Genomic DNA, 17,059 nt, shown 5'->3' with positions numbered 1-17,059 from the left:
ATGCGATGTTATCTTGGGAATGCCTTGGCACTACAAGATGCATCCCATTCCTGACTATGTTCAGAAAACCTTATCTTTTGCTCATAAAGGAAAGGAATATCTTGTACTTGCAGATGCAGGTGATTGGCGTATTCCTATCGCCAATCACATTGCCATCAAGAAAGAAATGAAAAAGTGTGTTTCAGCGTACTTGATTTTTGCAAGAGAGAGAGATGTGTCTGTTTCACAACTTTCTTCCTCTTTAGAGCAAAAAAGACTTAAGTTCATAGAAAGATATAAAGATTGTTTTGCAGATGAACTTCCAAATGAACTTCCACCTTCGCGACCTGAGGATCATACAATTGATTTGATCCCAGGAAGTTCTCCTCCAAATCAGCCCCCTTATCGAGTTAGTCTAATGCAGCAAGAGGAAATTCTCAAGCAGGTTAACGAACTTTTGGAGAAGGGCTTAATAAGGCCTAGTACTTCTCCATATTGTTCACCGGTCTTTGCTAGTACAGAAAAAGGATGGCACATTCCGCATGTGCATAGACTATAGATCTCTAAACAAGATCACAATCAAGAATCGATTTCCAATCCCTCGGATTGACGACATTCTTGATAAGTTACAAGGAACCAGTGTCTTTAGTCGTATAGACTTGAAGAGCGGTTATCACCAAATCCCCATAGCTCCTCAGGATGTGCATAAGACTTCATTTAGAACAACCTTCGGGTTGTATGAATTTCTAGTGATGCCTTTTGGGCTCACTAATGCACCAGCTACATTCAACAGAATGATGGATAGAATCTTCCACTCATACAGAAGCTTTACAGGCGTTTTCTTTGATGACATCTTAATCTTCTCAGAGACGGAAGACGAACACTATAAGCATCTCGCCTTAGTGTTTGAAGAATTACGCAAACACAAATTATTTGTGAATGCTAAGAAGAGTGAGTTCTTTCTAAAAGAAATCCACTATTTGGGCCATATAGTATCTCACAACCAGGTGAGAATGGACCCTGATAAGATTCAAGCAGTTGTAGAATGGCCTACGCCAACTACAGTACATGATGTACGAAGTTTCCTTGGCCTCTGTTCTTATTATCGGCGTTTTATTCGAGCTTTTGCCGCGATAGCAGGTCCCCTCCATGAACTGACAAAGAAGCTGATTCCATTCCATTGGGTGTCACAAAGTGATGACGTGGCGGACAGCAGAAACCCTAATTTCTGCCAGAAACCCTAAAATTCCTGCAAACCCTAAAAACTGCCAGAAACCCTAATTCGCAGCAAACCCTAATTTCTGGAAACCCTAACTGCTGGCTGAAACCCTAATTTCTGGCGCCAGTGCCACGTGGCAGGGTTGTACGGATTTTCCGGAAATTGCGCCGCAATTTGCGCTTGCAGCTTTTGGGCGTTGCTTTTTGCATGAAAGAGAGAGAACTTGCTTTTTTTTTAAATTAAAAAAAAAAGAGACTCTCTCTAAGAGAGAGAACTGATGCTTTTGATTTTGAAAGCTTTTGGGGCTCTGCTTTTGGGCATCCCTTGTAACCTTTAAATTAGTGGTGAGGGCCTCACTTCTTAGAGCATCTCGACGCAGAGTCTGAGAGTGAAACCCTAACCGCTCTCTTGTACTTTGATGATTGATTAATACAAAAAGAAATACCGAAAGGGGCGCCAGTCTTTGGGGCCAATATCTCTAGGCACGGAACTCCGCCGGGCCAGTGCAAATCTATTGTGATCTGTGAATTGTTTTGAAGTGGTTATTTGGTGCTGTCGCGGTTGATTCTTGACTTGGAGTGTCCAAGTTTGTTACAGTGGTATCAGAGCACAGCTGATTTCTCTACTACGGGAAATCTGATCCCCGAAATTTTTTTCCGCGGCACCTATGGCTTCAGGCAATGATCAGTCGACTCCCTCTGCATCTGGAGATGCGGGCTGGGATCACAACGAAGATTCAGACAGAGAATATGGCCCGCCTCGGCCTACTCAGGCGGAGCAAAGAGAGATGGAGCGTCGTCAATTGATTGGCGATGCAACTAAGATGATGCTCAATTTTGCCAAGGACCCGAAGATGGCAAAATATATGAACCAGACCTCTTTGGAAGAGGTACAGATGGAGTGGCAGAGAACCACAACACCACTCCCGAAACCCGCTCTCAAGAAACCTTCTGCCTCCTAGAAATATACGGAGAAGGAACTGGAGAACGTGGTTGATGCACGGATTGCTCAGCTTTTCGACGTGCAAAAGAAAGGCAAAAAGCACGGCAAAAAGCAGAACAAAGGTACTAACTTCCCGGGATATTTGGGTCGTCAGTCGACATTCGACAAAGCAAAGAAACTGAAGAAGCGCGTCAAGTTTGAAGGCCTACCCAGTTCTTCTTCTTCTTCTGACAGTTCTTCTAGCTCCTCGGATTCGAGCGAAGAAGACAGAAAAAGCAAAAAGCGAAGCAAGAAACAACGCTTCGGAAAGGGCAAGAAAAAGGCAAGGAAATCTAGGTCTCGCCCAGTGAGTGACACTTCTACAGAGGACTCGTCTACGGACAGTTCAAACTCTGACAACGGAAACTTTTATGCAAACAAGAGGAATTTTTACAAAGCCAACCAGTATGACTTTCTCGAAGATAAAAGCAAGAAAGTCCGAGAGTTTAAGGAAGGTGGCCAAGCACTTAAGTTTGATACTTTTTCGGGATACTCCGATGCTTCAAAGGCTGTCTTTTATACAGCAGTTTGACATCGCTTTCGCGGGAGGACGCTATTCAGAGCACTCCAAGATTCAGAGAGCTGCCTCTTACTTTAAGAGGAATGCTCGTACTTGGTGGTCCACGCTTCTTTTAAACAAGACTGCGCCAGTTAAATGGCTGAAATTTAAGAAGCTTTTTATTTCTTCTTGGTTGACGCAAGAATATGAACGAGATGTACGAGCTGCTTGGAACCATCTTCGGATGACCAAGAAAGATACAATCAATGCTTATTGTGAAAGATTCTGGAACTCTTTTCTACCCGCCTCTTCATTCAAGAAGATCTCGTTCAAAGAACAGATTGAGCGGTTTACCTTGGGTCTACCTACAGAAATCCGAAATCACTGCTTGGAACAGAAGTCAGCTTCTATTCAGGAGTTGATGAGTCATGCGAAGCGGGGCTTTGCCATTCACTCTGGCAGTTTGACCTACCCCACAGATAAGGCCATGACACAACGAGCCGAACAGACTTCTGGGAATGAAAGTAGAAAGAAAAAGAGCAAGCAAGAGAAAAAGGATGCACAACCCAAGCTTACTCCTGAGGAGAGAGCTCGCTTCATCAGAGAGGGGAAGTGCTTTGGATGCGGGGAACATGGACATATCTCCGCGAAGTGCCCTAATAAAGGCACAAAAAGAACAGAATGATAAAGACGACGACAAGCCTAAGAGTTTGAGAGCAGCTGAGGAATGTGGCAAAAAACGCAGATAGAAAAGTAGAACTGGTACCACATGGCGTGGGACTTGCACTGAATCAAATGAATGAAAGTACAAACTTTGCCGCTTTTTTTTGGGGCAAAGTGAAGGATCAGGAAGCTCTTTTGAAGGAGCCAAGGCCAACTTCTTTTCACTTGGAATTGGCGGCTCGATTTGGAACTACGCCCGACAGACTGACGCCACAGGCGGAGGTAGTTCGACTGGCACCCGGATGGGATGTTGCCATTACACCGAGCATTGGCAAACTTCGTTTGCAATGACAACAGTGTTCAGGGCACGCGAGTGACGTTCTACTCGGGATCCCTTGGTACCACAAGAACTACGCCGTGGTTGACTACCGGGCCGAGAAAGCGACTTTGATAAATGAAGGGCTTAGAGATTGTACTTGATGAACTTCAGTTTTCTTACTCATTCTTTTGGGAGAACTGAACAATGGATAAAGGTTGAATATGTTTTGACCTGCAGAAAAGAACGCCAAGATTTTTTTCTCCACGCTCATGCCGATTGCTTTTGAGAGGGCCTGAAGATCATACCATTGATCTGATATCTGGAAGCACGCCACCGAATCGGCTACCTTATCGTGTGAGCCGAGTACAGAATGAAAAGATTATGAACTCAGTGAAAGACCTCTTGGAAAAGGGTCTTGTCCAGCCTAGTACTTCACCATATTGCTCTCCAGTGTTGTTGGTTTTGAAGAAAGACGGATCTTGGAGAATGTGCATCGATTATAGCACTCTCAACGAAATCACCATCAAGGACAGATTTCCGATTCCTAGGATCGATGATATACTCGACAAGTTACAGGGATCCTCGTGCTTTAGCAGGATTGACTTGAAGAGTGGATATCATCAGATCAGGATAGCGCCAGGAGATGTCTACAAGACAGCTTTTAGGACGACTTTTGGGTTATTTGAGTTTCTGGTGATGCCTTTTGGCTTAACCAATGCTCCTGCGACATTTAACCGAATGATAGACAGGATTTTTTTTTCGAGAGTACAGGTTATTTGTTGGCACTTTCTTTGACGACATCATTGTTTTCTCCAAGAATGAGGCAGAACACAGAGATCATCTGCTTCAAGTCTTTCAGGCATTACGAGATCACACATTAGTGATTAATGCTAAGAAAAGTGAATTTTTCCTACCAGAGATACACTTTTTGGGACACATTGTGTCAGCAGCACAGCAGGAGTGCAAATGGACCCGGCCAAGATAGAGACTATCCGTGATTGGCCCGATTTGAGGAATGTCCATGAAGTTAGAAGCTTCTTGGGACTGTGTTCGTACTACAGGCGGTTCATACGAAAGTTTGCAGAGGTTGCTTCCCCTTTGCATACCTTGACACAGAAAGGAGTACCTTTTTCGTGGGGACCCACAGAGGTGACTGCTTTTCGGACATTGAAAGAGAAATTCACTACAGGACCAGATTTGACTTTGCCGGACTTGCAGAAGTCATTTGAAGTATTTTGTGATGCTTGTGGTCGTAGTCTGGGTGCAGTCTTGATGCAAGAAGGCCATGTCATAGCTTACGAGAGCCATTTGTTCTCTAGGCCGGAGATGACAGCACAGATCTATGAGAAAGAGCTTTTGGCGGTTATCCATGCTCTTACTCAGTGGCGGCATTACCTACTTGGAGCGGATTTTACTGTCTTTACAGACCATCAGAGTTTGCGCTACTTCTTGTCACAGAAGCAGCTTTCGGAAAAACACATGCGGTGGGCGAACATCTTGTCACAGTTCAACTTCCAGATTGTCCATGTGCAGGGACAGAAGAATGTGGTGGCAAATGCTTTGTCTCGAAAACGGTTGGTTCTGGCTATTTCCGCGATACATCATAGGAGCTTCGAGGATATGGTCGATCAGTGTGCCACAGATACAGATTTTGCAGATATTTTCACACGGATACGGGATGGGGAGACAGTAGCTGGACTTCGGGAAGGCTACTTGATGAAAAAGACTATGTTGTGCGTTACACAGCCGTTGAGGGAAAAGGTTATGACTGAATGCCATTGTCCACCTTTTACGGGTCACCGCGGCATTGCTACCACCATGAAAGGGGTAGAGAGATATTTCTTTTGGCCGAGACTCAAGAAAGATGTGGAAGAGTTTGTGCGCAGTTGCTTGGTATGCCAGAAGGTCGTCAAGTTTAACAGGCATAAAGCACAAGGATTGTTACAGCCTTTACCCATACCCACCCGCCCCTGGGAAAATATTGAAATGGATTTCATTTTTTTTTATCTCCCAAGAATACAGAATGATCACGATGATTTTCCGATTACATGGCACGCCTGAGACGATTGTCTCCGACAGAGACCCCAGATTTATGAGTTTGTTTTGGAAGGCAATTTGGGAGAACATTGGCACGCGGTTGCAGTTCTCGTCATCGTTCCACTTGCAGACTGACGAGCAATCTGAGATTGCCAATTCAGTGATTTTAGATTTATTGAAGTCTTGTATCTCGCATTAGAAGACTCAATGGGAAAAGAACTTACCTTTGGTGGAATTTGCCTACAATAACACGATACACTCGTCGACGGGGAAGGCGCCATTTGAGATTGTTGAAGGTGCTGCAAAGGTTCCACCCTTCTTGAGCACGAAAGATAAGATCTTTGGAGCGGATGAATATACGCGAGATCTGGATACAGCTTTTGCCAAGGTTCGCGAGACTTTGCAAAAGTCTCAAGAACGACAGAAAAAGGCAACGGATCGCCATCGTCGCGACATGAAATTGAAGGAGGATGATTGGGTGCACTTACGTTTTGAGAAGGCACGCCTACGAAAGAACAAGGGAAAGGAGAGGCTTTTTCCAAAGCTTAGTATGCGATACTACGGCCCTTTCCAGATTACTGAAAAGATAAATGAAGTCTCCTTCCGACTGAAACTGCCAGATACTTGGAGGATTCACAATGCATTTCATGAGAATCTCTTGAAACCTTTTAAAGGTGATGTGCCTGATGATGGGGAGCCTGATGAGCAACCCGAAGTGGAAGAAAACGAGGAGATCCTTGTTCCTGAACAGATTTTGGCACATAAGGATACGAAGAATAAGGGTAAAGTCCGAAGGCGGTTCTTGGTTAAGTTCAAGAATTATCCTGCACTTGATGCGAAGTGGATGGAGGAGGAGGAGGACCTAGCAGATACTCCTCAGATTGTGAAACTTTACCTCGATGCTTTTGGTTTAGCATAGTCTACTCCAAATGAAACCCATAATTCAGCTTGGCCGAAGATCTGGTGCAGTGGGATGCACAAGAGGGGAGTTACTCCACTCCTTTGTCAACAGATGCCTCGATTTTGATACTAAAGTCACCTTTAGGGATACTGAGAGCTGACAGTATTCTGCTGGATGACTTTATGAAATGGAATTCCTGATAATGATATTGATTTGTTCTTGACTTCTTGTGAGTGCAGGAACTGATAGCCGAAATGACTGCAGCATTTTGGTCTGATTGATCTCGAATAGACATGGTTGCAATAGGGGTTAGTCAATCGGACATCGATGAGGTCCCGATTGGACCTAGATGTGATTGCTAGCTACATTGCCGATAAATCATGGTCTAAGATCCGACTGAATGTTGAATGTCATGTGATGTCCTGTGATGTCTAGTGATATCCTGTGATGTCTAGTGATGTCCTGTGATGTCTAGTGATGTGACTGTCGATTTTGTACATGTGCTAGATGTGTGTTCCTAGTACGTAGGTACTAACAGTCAGAGTCTGCTAAGACGGTTTATGGCTTTTGTCGGTTTTGCAGGCGTAATCGCGGTCGATTACAATGTTTTCAAGAGGGGGGTATGACACAAAGTGATGACGTGGCGGACAACAGAAACCCTAATTTCTGCCAAAAACCCTAAAATTGCTGCAAACCCTAAAAACTGCCAGAAACCCTAATTCACAGCAAACCCTAATTTCTGGAAACCCTAACTGCTGGCTGAAACCCTAATTTCTGGCGCCAGTGCCACGTGGCAGGGTTGTACGGATTTTCCGGAAATTGCGCCGCAATTTGCGCTGGCAGCTTTTGGGCGTTGCTTTTTGCATGAAAGAGAGAGAACTTGCTTTTTTTTTTAATTAAAAAAAAAAGAGACTCTCTCTAAGAGAGAGAGCTGATGCTTTTGATTTTGAAAGCTTTTGGGGCTCTGCTTTTGGGCATCCCTTGTAACCTTTAAATTAGTGGTGAGGGCCTCACTTCTCAGAGCATCTCGACGCAGAGTCTGAGAGTGAAACCCTAACCGCTCTCTTGTACTTTGATGATTGATTAATACAAAAAGAAATACCGAAAGGGGCGCCAGTCTTTGGGGCCAATATCTCTAGGCACGAAACTCCGCCGGGCCAGTGCAAATCTATTGTGATCTGTGAATTGTTTTGAAGTGGTTATTTGGTGTTGTCGCGGTTGATTCTTGACTTGGAGTGTCCAAGTTTGTTACATTGGGGGTCTGGACAAAAACAAGCTTTCGAAAAGCTTAAGTATCTACTCAGTCACGGACCTGTTCTCACCGTCCCTGATCTTCGCAAACCTTTCGAGGTATACTGCGATGCATCTAGAGATTGTGTAGGAGCAGTTTTGAACCAAGAGGGTCACGCGATAGCCTATGAAAGTCGGCGCCTTAAAGATGCAGAGTAGCATGCCTCCATATACGAAAAAGAGCTAATGGCAGTAATTCATGCTCTTTCCATTTGGAAACACTATCTATTAGGAGCTGATTTTATTATCAAGACAGATCATCAAAGTCTTCGCTACTTTCTCACACAGAGAAAGTTATCAGAAAAGCAGATGAGATGGGCCAACTTCCTTTCAATGTTTCATTTTCAGATTTTACACACTTCTGGAACAAAGAATGTAGTTGCAGATGCTCTCTCCAGGCGTCCAAAGATCAATGCACTAACAACAATTTATCATGAGGAACTAGAATCTCTCAGCGAGATGTATCCTCAAGATCCAGACTTCGCCACAATTTGGGCAGATCTTCAAGCTGGTCACTCAAAGCCACCTTATTCTATCAGGGATAATACACTCTATCGTCAACAAGCAATATGCATAGCTCAGCCCTTACGACAAAAGGTGATGGATGAAGCACATAATTCTCCTTATGCCAGGCATCGGGGAATTGCTTCCACCACTAGTGCCCTCGAAAGGTATTTATTTTGGCCAACACTTCGTGCGGACATTGAAAAATATGTATGTGAGTGTTTAGTCTGCCAAAAGGTAAAATATGACAAACATAAAGTTTATGGCAAGCTTCAGCCGCTCCCTGTGCCTAACACGCCATGGGAAAGTATTGCCATGGATTTTATTACGGATCTTCCTCGATCCAAGAATGGAAATGATGCAATCTGGACTATAGTAGACAGATTCAGTAAGCAAGCCCATTTTCTTCCAGTAAAGAAGACGATCAAAGCTGATCACATGGCTAGAATATTTCTAGCTCAGATTTTTAAACACCATGGATTGCCAAGGACTATTGTCAGCGATAGAGATCCCCGCATGACTAGTCTATTTTGGCAGGCATTGTTTGAAAACTTGGGAACTAAGCTTGATTTTTCATCAGCTTATCACCCTCAAACAGATGGTCAAAGCGAAATTGCTAATGCCACTGTTTTAGATCTCCTCAAGTGCTATGTTTCGGAACGACAATCCGAATGGGAACAGTACTTACCAATAGTTGAGTTTGCGTATAATAATACCATACATTCCTCAACTGGTAAAGCCCCCTTCGAAATTATTTACGGGAAGCCACTCTTACTTCCTATTATGGTGACCAAAGAAAACATCTTCGCCGCAGATGAATTTGTGTGCAATATTGATATTGCCCATCAACAAGTAAAGCAAGCGATTCTTCGTACTCAAGAGCAACAGAAGAGAAAAGCAGACAAGCACAGAAGGAATCTCAATCTTGAAAAAGGACAATATGTCCTGCTTCGGTTTGAGAAAGCTAGATTGAAAAAGCGGGTCGGCAAAGGGAAAGTTGTCAAACTTTCCCATAGATTCTACGGCCCTTTCAAAATTACAGATAAAGTCAATGATGTGACTTTCAGATTGGATTTACCTTATAATTGGCGAATCCATAATGCTTTTCATGTCAGTCTCCTCCGACCCTATGTTGGACCTCCTCCAGTGGCGCCCGTACAAGAAGATCCTCCAGAAGTCGAAGAGACTGAGGAAATCCTTCAACCTGAACAGATAATACACCACTCGGAGAGACAACTCAAGTCGGGGAGTCTACATCGAAAGATTTAGTCAAGTTCAAGAATTACACTCCTTTAGATGCAAAGTGGATGACTGAGTCCGATCTCAAGGACTACCCTGACATCTTGCACAGTTATGTTGACGCTCTACAGTTGAGGTCAACTGTTTAGAACCAAGAGGGATGTAACTAAGTCAGACTTTGTAAATAATTAATTTATTTACGAGAAAAGAATTATCTAATTAGTTGTGTGCACACCAGAATAGACCTAGCAGTTCTAAGGCCTCAAGTGAGCCTAAATGCGGGCCACAACACCTCAGAGGGACCTTAGCAGAAATTACCCTTAAGCCCTAGTGATTGGGAAATCGGGTCTTCGGAAAGGGGTAAGCAGTAGCCTCAGATTTTAGGCTCAGGAAAAATACGCGCGTCAGTACAAGCACATGAATGAGATAGGGTCCTTAGAACAGTGACCCTAAGGCTAATAAAGCTAATAAAGCCTTAGGGTAAGTTTCGTTAAATTAAATTTAACGGTCTGTGCCCGGGCAGGCGACCGGACAAGTGTGAACAGGTAAAGGCGGTGCAGTGCAAGTGCGGCATTGCGCCGGCAGACCTTTGGTGTTCTCATAAAAGAATCATTGGTAGCAGTTGTTAGTTAGTTGCACATTTTTTTTTAATTAATGAGCTAGAAGTTTTTAAAGTCAAAAGTTGAATGGTTTTTAAGTTTTTAAAGTAAGTGTGCCAAGTGGCACACTTACCAATGCAAACTAACTCTCTCTCACTCTCACTCTCACCCTCTCTCTCTTCCTAGCGCCCCCTCTCCCTGATGGCTATTTAGGAGCCCCCCCTCCCCCATTTTCAAGGCTGGCAGTGCACCTACCCCCCCTAATGTGAGCGTGCTCTACGCGGTGGAGCCCTCCATTGAAGCTTGAGAGCAGCCCCTTGCGACATATGTGGTAGCCTTGTGCTCCCATTGTCAAGAACAAGGGATCTCACAGTCATAGACACCTTCTGGTGAAGTTTCATCGCGAGAAGCTGCCGTAGACGCTCTCTTAGCAGAGTGCGGCTGCTGTAATTCTCTGTTTTCAGCCCCTAATCACCTCGATTAGGGCTGTTTTCAACAGATCAACCATAGAAATTCTCTTCTCTCTCCTTATCCTAAGTCTACATCAAGTTTGGCGCGATTCCATCGCGAAGAAGACCTCTGTTTCGGCGTAGGGGTGTGCACAGGTAAGAATTTCAGGTTATGTGCAGAAAATTACAACAAGCATGTGCGTGTGCATTTTGCTTGTTTCTCTTTTGTGCTCGATGCATGAATGAATGAGCATGAAGGCAACACATAACGGAAGATGGACTCTCCTCTGTAAGAGCTTCCGATGAGCTGTTTTGGAAGATACTCTCTTTTCGAGAGCTTCCAACCAGTCTCGCAGAAGAGGGGAAGACTCTCTTTTCGAGAGCTTCCAACCAGTCTCGCAGAAGAGGGGAAATCCCCTAAGCAGAAAGAAAGTGGAAACACTTTCTCAGTCAGTAGTCAGAACAGAACAGAAGAAAGAATAGAGGACGGGCGTATGCCCCGTTCCTGTGCTTGTAAAGATTCTCCCTTAGTAATAAAGATATTCTCTTTATGGGGGGGGACCAGCCCATCTTCTGGTCCCCAATGGAGTGTCAAGTTTTCTCTCTCCCTCTAATTCTCTTGAGTATTTGAAGTGCAATTAAACGTCAGTTTACGCTTCCGTATTTTTGTGACAAATGGTTAAGTCTTGGCGAACAAACCGTTTATGGAAAAAAAGGAAGATGTTTTCAGTGTCACACTAAAGGTCACATGAAAAGAGATTGTCCTAAAAAAGCACCCAAAGAGCCCACAAAAGAACCCACACAACCCACATCTTCTATTAGTGTCATACATGAGAAAAGTAATGTGCCCCAAGTTTCTAATGATCATCTAGATGAGTCTCTCATGAATTGTTATGGTCATGTGAATGGTCAACGTATTGTGATCTTGTTTGATTCTGGCAGTATGCATGATGTGATTAGTGATTTTCTTGTGAAGAGCACATGGTTAGAAGCTATTCCTGTGGATCCCATTCTGGTCTCTTGATTTGCTCCTCGCATGCACTCCTAACACACACATAAATATCATAATGTCACAGTCTCAGTTCAAAACATAGGGTTTTGTCTTAAGTTTGTCGTCTCTTCTCTGTCAAGATGTGATATGATTTTTGGTATAACGTGGTTTAAAAGTTTTGATCCCAAAGTTAGTTGGAAAGAAAACACTCTCACCCTCTCGCGCTCAAGGTGCCTCTCCCGAGGTTATTCGCTGTGAGAAGAATATTTCGTCTTTGTCAATAATCTCTCACTCTCATGTTTTTAAAGAGAATAAAGCACGCAGTCCCATAGCCTCTCTCAGTACCAATCCCACAATCCAAAAAAGAATCAGTCATTGCATGATAAGGAACCTCTCTCTATCATTCATTCTTTAAACCCTGAGAAGCATTTTCTGCATGATAGAGATTTAATTGTTAGTAAGAATCATCAAGCGTTCAAGTGGCTCCAGTCTGTACCGAGTACACCTTGGAGTGACCATCAAGCTCAATAGTTCCAGTCTTGTGAGCAATTTGGTGGTTTGATTGATTATGTTCCTAGTAAAGCTAACCCAATTGCAGACACGATCAGTCACGAAGAACAGATCTTGGCTCTCGAGTCAAGGTCCACAATACCCATCAGGAAGTATCTTTTGTTCGTATGAATAATCAATATGCATTTTTTGAGTGACTCATTCGTAACGGTCTCTTGTCTTTTTGTCATCGTCTGTGTGTTACTTTTCATAGAAAATCCATATTGCACAATGTACATTATTCACTCACGGATGAGCACAGAAGCATGAAGCGCACTCTAAAAAAGATAGAAAGTTTGTGTTCAAGGAATGCACAATGGTTCATCATTGTAGGTCATGTCAATACACTTGGCACTCTCGTTCCTTGGCCAGACACAATCACTGCAAAAGCACTAGCACGATTGTCCATCAAGCATTGCTATTCCCTTTATGGTTTGTCGAAGTCGATAGTTTTAGGTAGAAAGGTCAAGTTTAGATCACATTTCTGGCATATATTTGTTGAAAGGTTTGCACTTTGTCCCATTTTTCATCTGCATTCCACCCACAGTCACTTAGGAAGCATAGTCCTTTTCTAGTCACCAGAAAAGTAAAAGATGTGTCTATGAAATTGTGGTTAAAGTTGTTTCAAGGGGATCCTTCAAAAAAGATTCTTGAAGAAGATGAACCCGAGATCTAGAACGAAGTTAAAGACATGGAGCCAAGGCAGATTATCCTCCATCGCTTTCGGCGCGGCTTTGAGAAGCAAGCATTGCAGTCCTTTTTGATGTTCAAGTATCGCGGCGCACACGCAGCACTGTGGACCGACGAAGATTTCTGCACAGATTAACCTAAGTTGTTGGCACACTACACGGAAGCCATGCAGCTCGCTACCAGTACCTCACCTTGAAAAGGGGAGATGTCAAGTGCACATCTAACCTTATGTGCATGTGGACAAGCCGACTCCCATTTCTAGGGTCTAGAACAACCTAAGAAGTGTTCTGGCACCCTTGTGAGCCTCTACATAGGACGTACATGTCCAGCATGTGAATCACCTCTTATTAATAGTTCATCAACATATTAATAGTTCATCACCTTATTAATAAGTGACATTTTTGCACCATTTTAGAAATCGTGGGTAATTAAGTTGGATTGCCCGACCCAGCTTTTACAACATATATAAGTGACCCTAGGATAGGAGTCACTTCTCAAGCATAAGTCAGTACCCACAATACAAGTACCAAGTGCCCGCAGTACCTCAACCTCTCTGGCGTTTTTTCACCAGATCGGCCCATCACCATCAGCGTTTATAGTTTTCAGCCATAGCCTTGCCGCTCCGTCACAGATCCACCCATCAGCATCAGCGTTTTCAAAATTCAGCCCATCGTAGCACATCAGCCAGCGTTTTTCAGTTTTCAACCCATGTCGACATCGTTGATAACAGATCATGCCATAGCCTCGTCGCCATTGCAGGTCCTAGCCGACATCCCTAGCGGTTTTACATTCCAACCCTTAGCCTCGTAGATCCAAGCATCTACTGTAAGACCCATCAACATCTAGTACCATTGCATCGTTTGTGCAATCTAAAGCAAATACCTCTCTAGCGATGGAGAGAGGGGCCCTTGGAGTGGGTTTCGGACCCCAGGTGGTGTTATTCTCTCTCTCTCTCTCTCTCTCTCTCTCTCTCTCTCTCTCTCTCTCTCTCTCTCTCTCTCTCTGAACCTTCACTCACGGGATCATTCTCTCTTTTCTCTCTAGTCTTTGTACATATCTCATGAAGTAAAAGGAACTCTCCTTTCAAACAAGGAACCTTGAGTATGCATTGGGCACTCATCCTGAGCATTCACCATCAATCACTTCCGATGCACATTACATTAGCGCGGTCTGGGTGTGATTGCTAAAGGAACCTTGAGTATGCATTGAGCACTCATCCTGAGCATTCACCATCAATCACTTCCGTTGCACATTACATCAGCGCGGTCTAGGTGTGATTGCTAAACAAGCTACAATGATCATGATTCTCATCTAAGATCTCGACGGGATAGTGATGTGAATGTGATGTGAATGTTCAATGACTGTCGTCTTCGTGCAAGTGTAGGATAAATGTGTCTAGTGCGTCAGTAGTCAATGTCTATTGAACTAGTTTTTGTCCTATGTCTGTTTTTGATCGAGGGCAATCATAATTCTTTCTCGAGGGAGGTATGTGACAAAGGATGATGTGGCATGACCTAAAAGACAGACTCCGGACAAAGAGGGGTCCAAACCCTAGTGAAAGAGACAGATGAAGTTTTACCAAACTTAAAAGGCTTGTCGAGAGGTCTATTCTTAAAGTCACGACTCAATTTCCACCGACTTATGGGGACTCTGTCCGACAAGGTCTAGGGACACTAGACATTAAAATGAAACAGGACCACCTAAGTCCCACACACAAAATCAAGCCTTGCATAAAAACATGCTGGCGTGGCAACTGTACGGATGCACGCAGATTGCATTAATGACGTGGCAAGCTATACGGATGCCTGCAGATTGCGCTAATGACATGATAGGTCTAGGACATACATGTACGGCTAGTGTGCCTCCGGATTGGCCACCCTTTGCATATGCATTTAGAATGCATTGTCCCGCCGTCCACCTTGCTCACGCACCCTCATATTTCATTTATTCCTTGTGGAGTCGTGGGGGCTTTTTTTCTGGCATTGCCCTACCTCCCCTTGGGCACCTATATATGGGGCCAAGGGGGGTACCCACAGTCACTCTGACACATTGTACATTGCATGTTTGTGGTTGATGGTAGTCATGGGGGGCTGATCACCCCCTCCTCTCACACCTTGCATTTGTGTCTCTCCTCTCTCACGCTTCCGCACGCGCACACTCTCACATCTAGTAGTGTGTCTCCCGAGCTGCATGGCATTTAGGCTTCCGGCCGACCACTCTTGGGCCAGCTGTCTGCCATCTAATATCCGATTGCTCAGTCTGGCCCGTATTTTTAAGGGGCCCCATTTATTGTTTATAAGTGTTGTGTTGTTTTGCCCTACTTTCACCTCTGACCCCTATATATGTAGGACACAGGGAGGCTAGAGAAAACCATTGTACACCCTCATACACACACGCCAAACACACCCATGTCCACCTCACACACACACACACACACACAACATGGCCCGTATTTTAAAGGGGCCCCATTTATTGTTTATGGGTGTTGTGTTGTTTTGCCCTACTTTCACCTCTGACGCCTATATATGTAGGACACGGGGAGGCTAGAGAAAACCACTGTACACCTTCATACACACACGCCAAACACACCCATGGCCACCTCACAATGGATGTTTTTTGCTGTAATTTGTGATATCTACATAATACAGACACATATACACGGTTTTCTCTACAAGATAATATCATATCTTTCTTTCTTTGTATCATATCATATTTGTACCTCACACACGCCATACACACCCATGGCCACCTCATGATGGATGTTTTTTGCTATATCCTGTGACATCTAGATAATACACACACATATTTACAGATTTCTCTACAAGATAATATTGCCACATGTGCTCTCTTCATTGTGGCAACCACATCTCCACATGGGCTACTGTGACTTTGCCACATGGAGGTAGAGAGAAACAAAGAAAAAAAGATATGCTGGTTGTAGCAAGCAAACGATCATTGTTGGCATATGATCCTTGTAGGAGAGAAACCACGCATGAGTCATCGAAGTTCTGCCTACCATAATGGCAGCAATTTAGGAGTAGCATAAGCTGGGAATCTCTCTCTCTCTCTCTCTCTCTCTCTCTCTCACCTTTGTACTCCATGCCCCACTTCAGCTTAACAATGACAGGCTTGCCGGTAAGGTTGTTGAGAAAAGGTTTCGGATTTACCGGAATGGCCTGCTCACGTACAAAACAAGCTGAAATCAGCGACATAAGATCAAAAGACTTGCAAGGCATGGGATTAACAGGTGGTACTCACAGCCATAACGATGCCGTGCACAGAAATTTGCTACCGCGACAGAGAGAGAGAGAGAGAGAGAGCTGCCCGCAGCGTCGGTGTGATGGGTCACCGCGCACTGTAGGGCTTCAACATTAAGGACACCTATATTTAAGAGGGGGAGGCAATGGGATAAAAAGCGAAGAAGTCCACGCATCCCAGCCGTAAATATCAAATCAAAAACGGGAAAATTACTCTCTAATTTGTGAAAATTTTTAAAATATCTCTCAAATTTCAAAAATTATCAAAATACCCTTCATCTATTTTGGTTGGACTATTCAAAAAAATTTAATCTTTATTTTTTTCTGACAATTAAGATCCGTTTTTGAGTGAATCTATTATCCAAGAATTATACACATTGTTTAATGAGAGAATTAGAGCATTTTGCTCTACTTTATCTGTCACATTAGCTTCCGATGTTGGCTTGTTGTTTTGAAAGTCCAACTCTTTTTTTTTTTTGGACCATCAATCCTCTTTAATGTGACCTTTCTTGCTGTAGTTATAACATTTGAGAACTAACTTTTTGTGTAACTTGCTCCGCTTTGAATGATCACGACCCTTTTGATTTTTGCACCTCTCTTTCGATCTTCCCCTCGTTTTCGCTAACAATGCAGCACTTGATGATTCACATATGCTTCTCTTTCGCATTTCCTTGTTTAAGAGAACACCCACAACATCATCAAACTTAAGAGTCTTTGTGTAAGAGATAGAGTTACTTAGCCATCACAATGTTGTCCCAACTATCCAGTAGAGACGATAGTATAAGGAGGGCTTGCACTTTGTCATCGAAATTGACCTTCACTGATCGAAGTTGACTTATGTTGGTGTAAAGTCATTTAGGTGTTCTGCAGTTGAACCACTCTCTGCCATTTTT

The 17,059-nt window shown here is 43.7% G+C and overlaps 1 protein-coding gene across 1 annotated transcript in view; it reads right to left on the bottom strand.

Annotated features, from left to right (window-relative positions):
- Positions 1-16,325, bottom strand: part of RUXF (small nuclear ribonucleoprotein F) — a 47,402-nt gene extending 31,077 nt beyond the window's left edge. The window contains exons 1-2 of the mRNA XM_086490206.1: positions 16,168-16,325; positions 15,998-16,085 (exon numbers count right to left, since the gene is read on the bottom strand). Coding sequence (XP_086346332.1) covers positions 15,998-16,085; positions 16,168-16,173 — 94 coding nt within the window. The 5' untranslated portion in view covers positions 16,174-16,325. The remainder of the gene's footprint in view (positions 1-15,997; positions 16,086-16,167) is intronic.
- Positions 16,326-17,059: the final 734 nt, after the last annotated feature.

This window comes from Adiantum capillus-veneris, chromosome 19 (assembly GCF_014529385.1).
Source record: "Adiantum capillus-veneris isolate H3 chromosome 19, ASM1452938v2, whole genome shotgun sequence".
NCBI classification, from domain to species: domain Eukaryota; kingdom Viridiplantae; phylum Streptophyta; class Polypodiopsida; order Polypodiales; family Pteridaceae; genus Adiantum; species Adiantum capillus-veneris.
The sequence above is the reverse complement of the archived record's forward strand: the minus strand, read 5'-3'. Positions and strand labels throughout refer to the sequence as shown.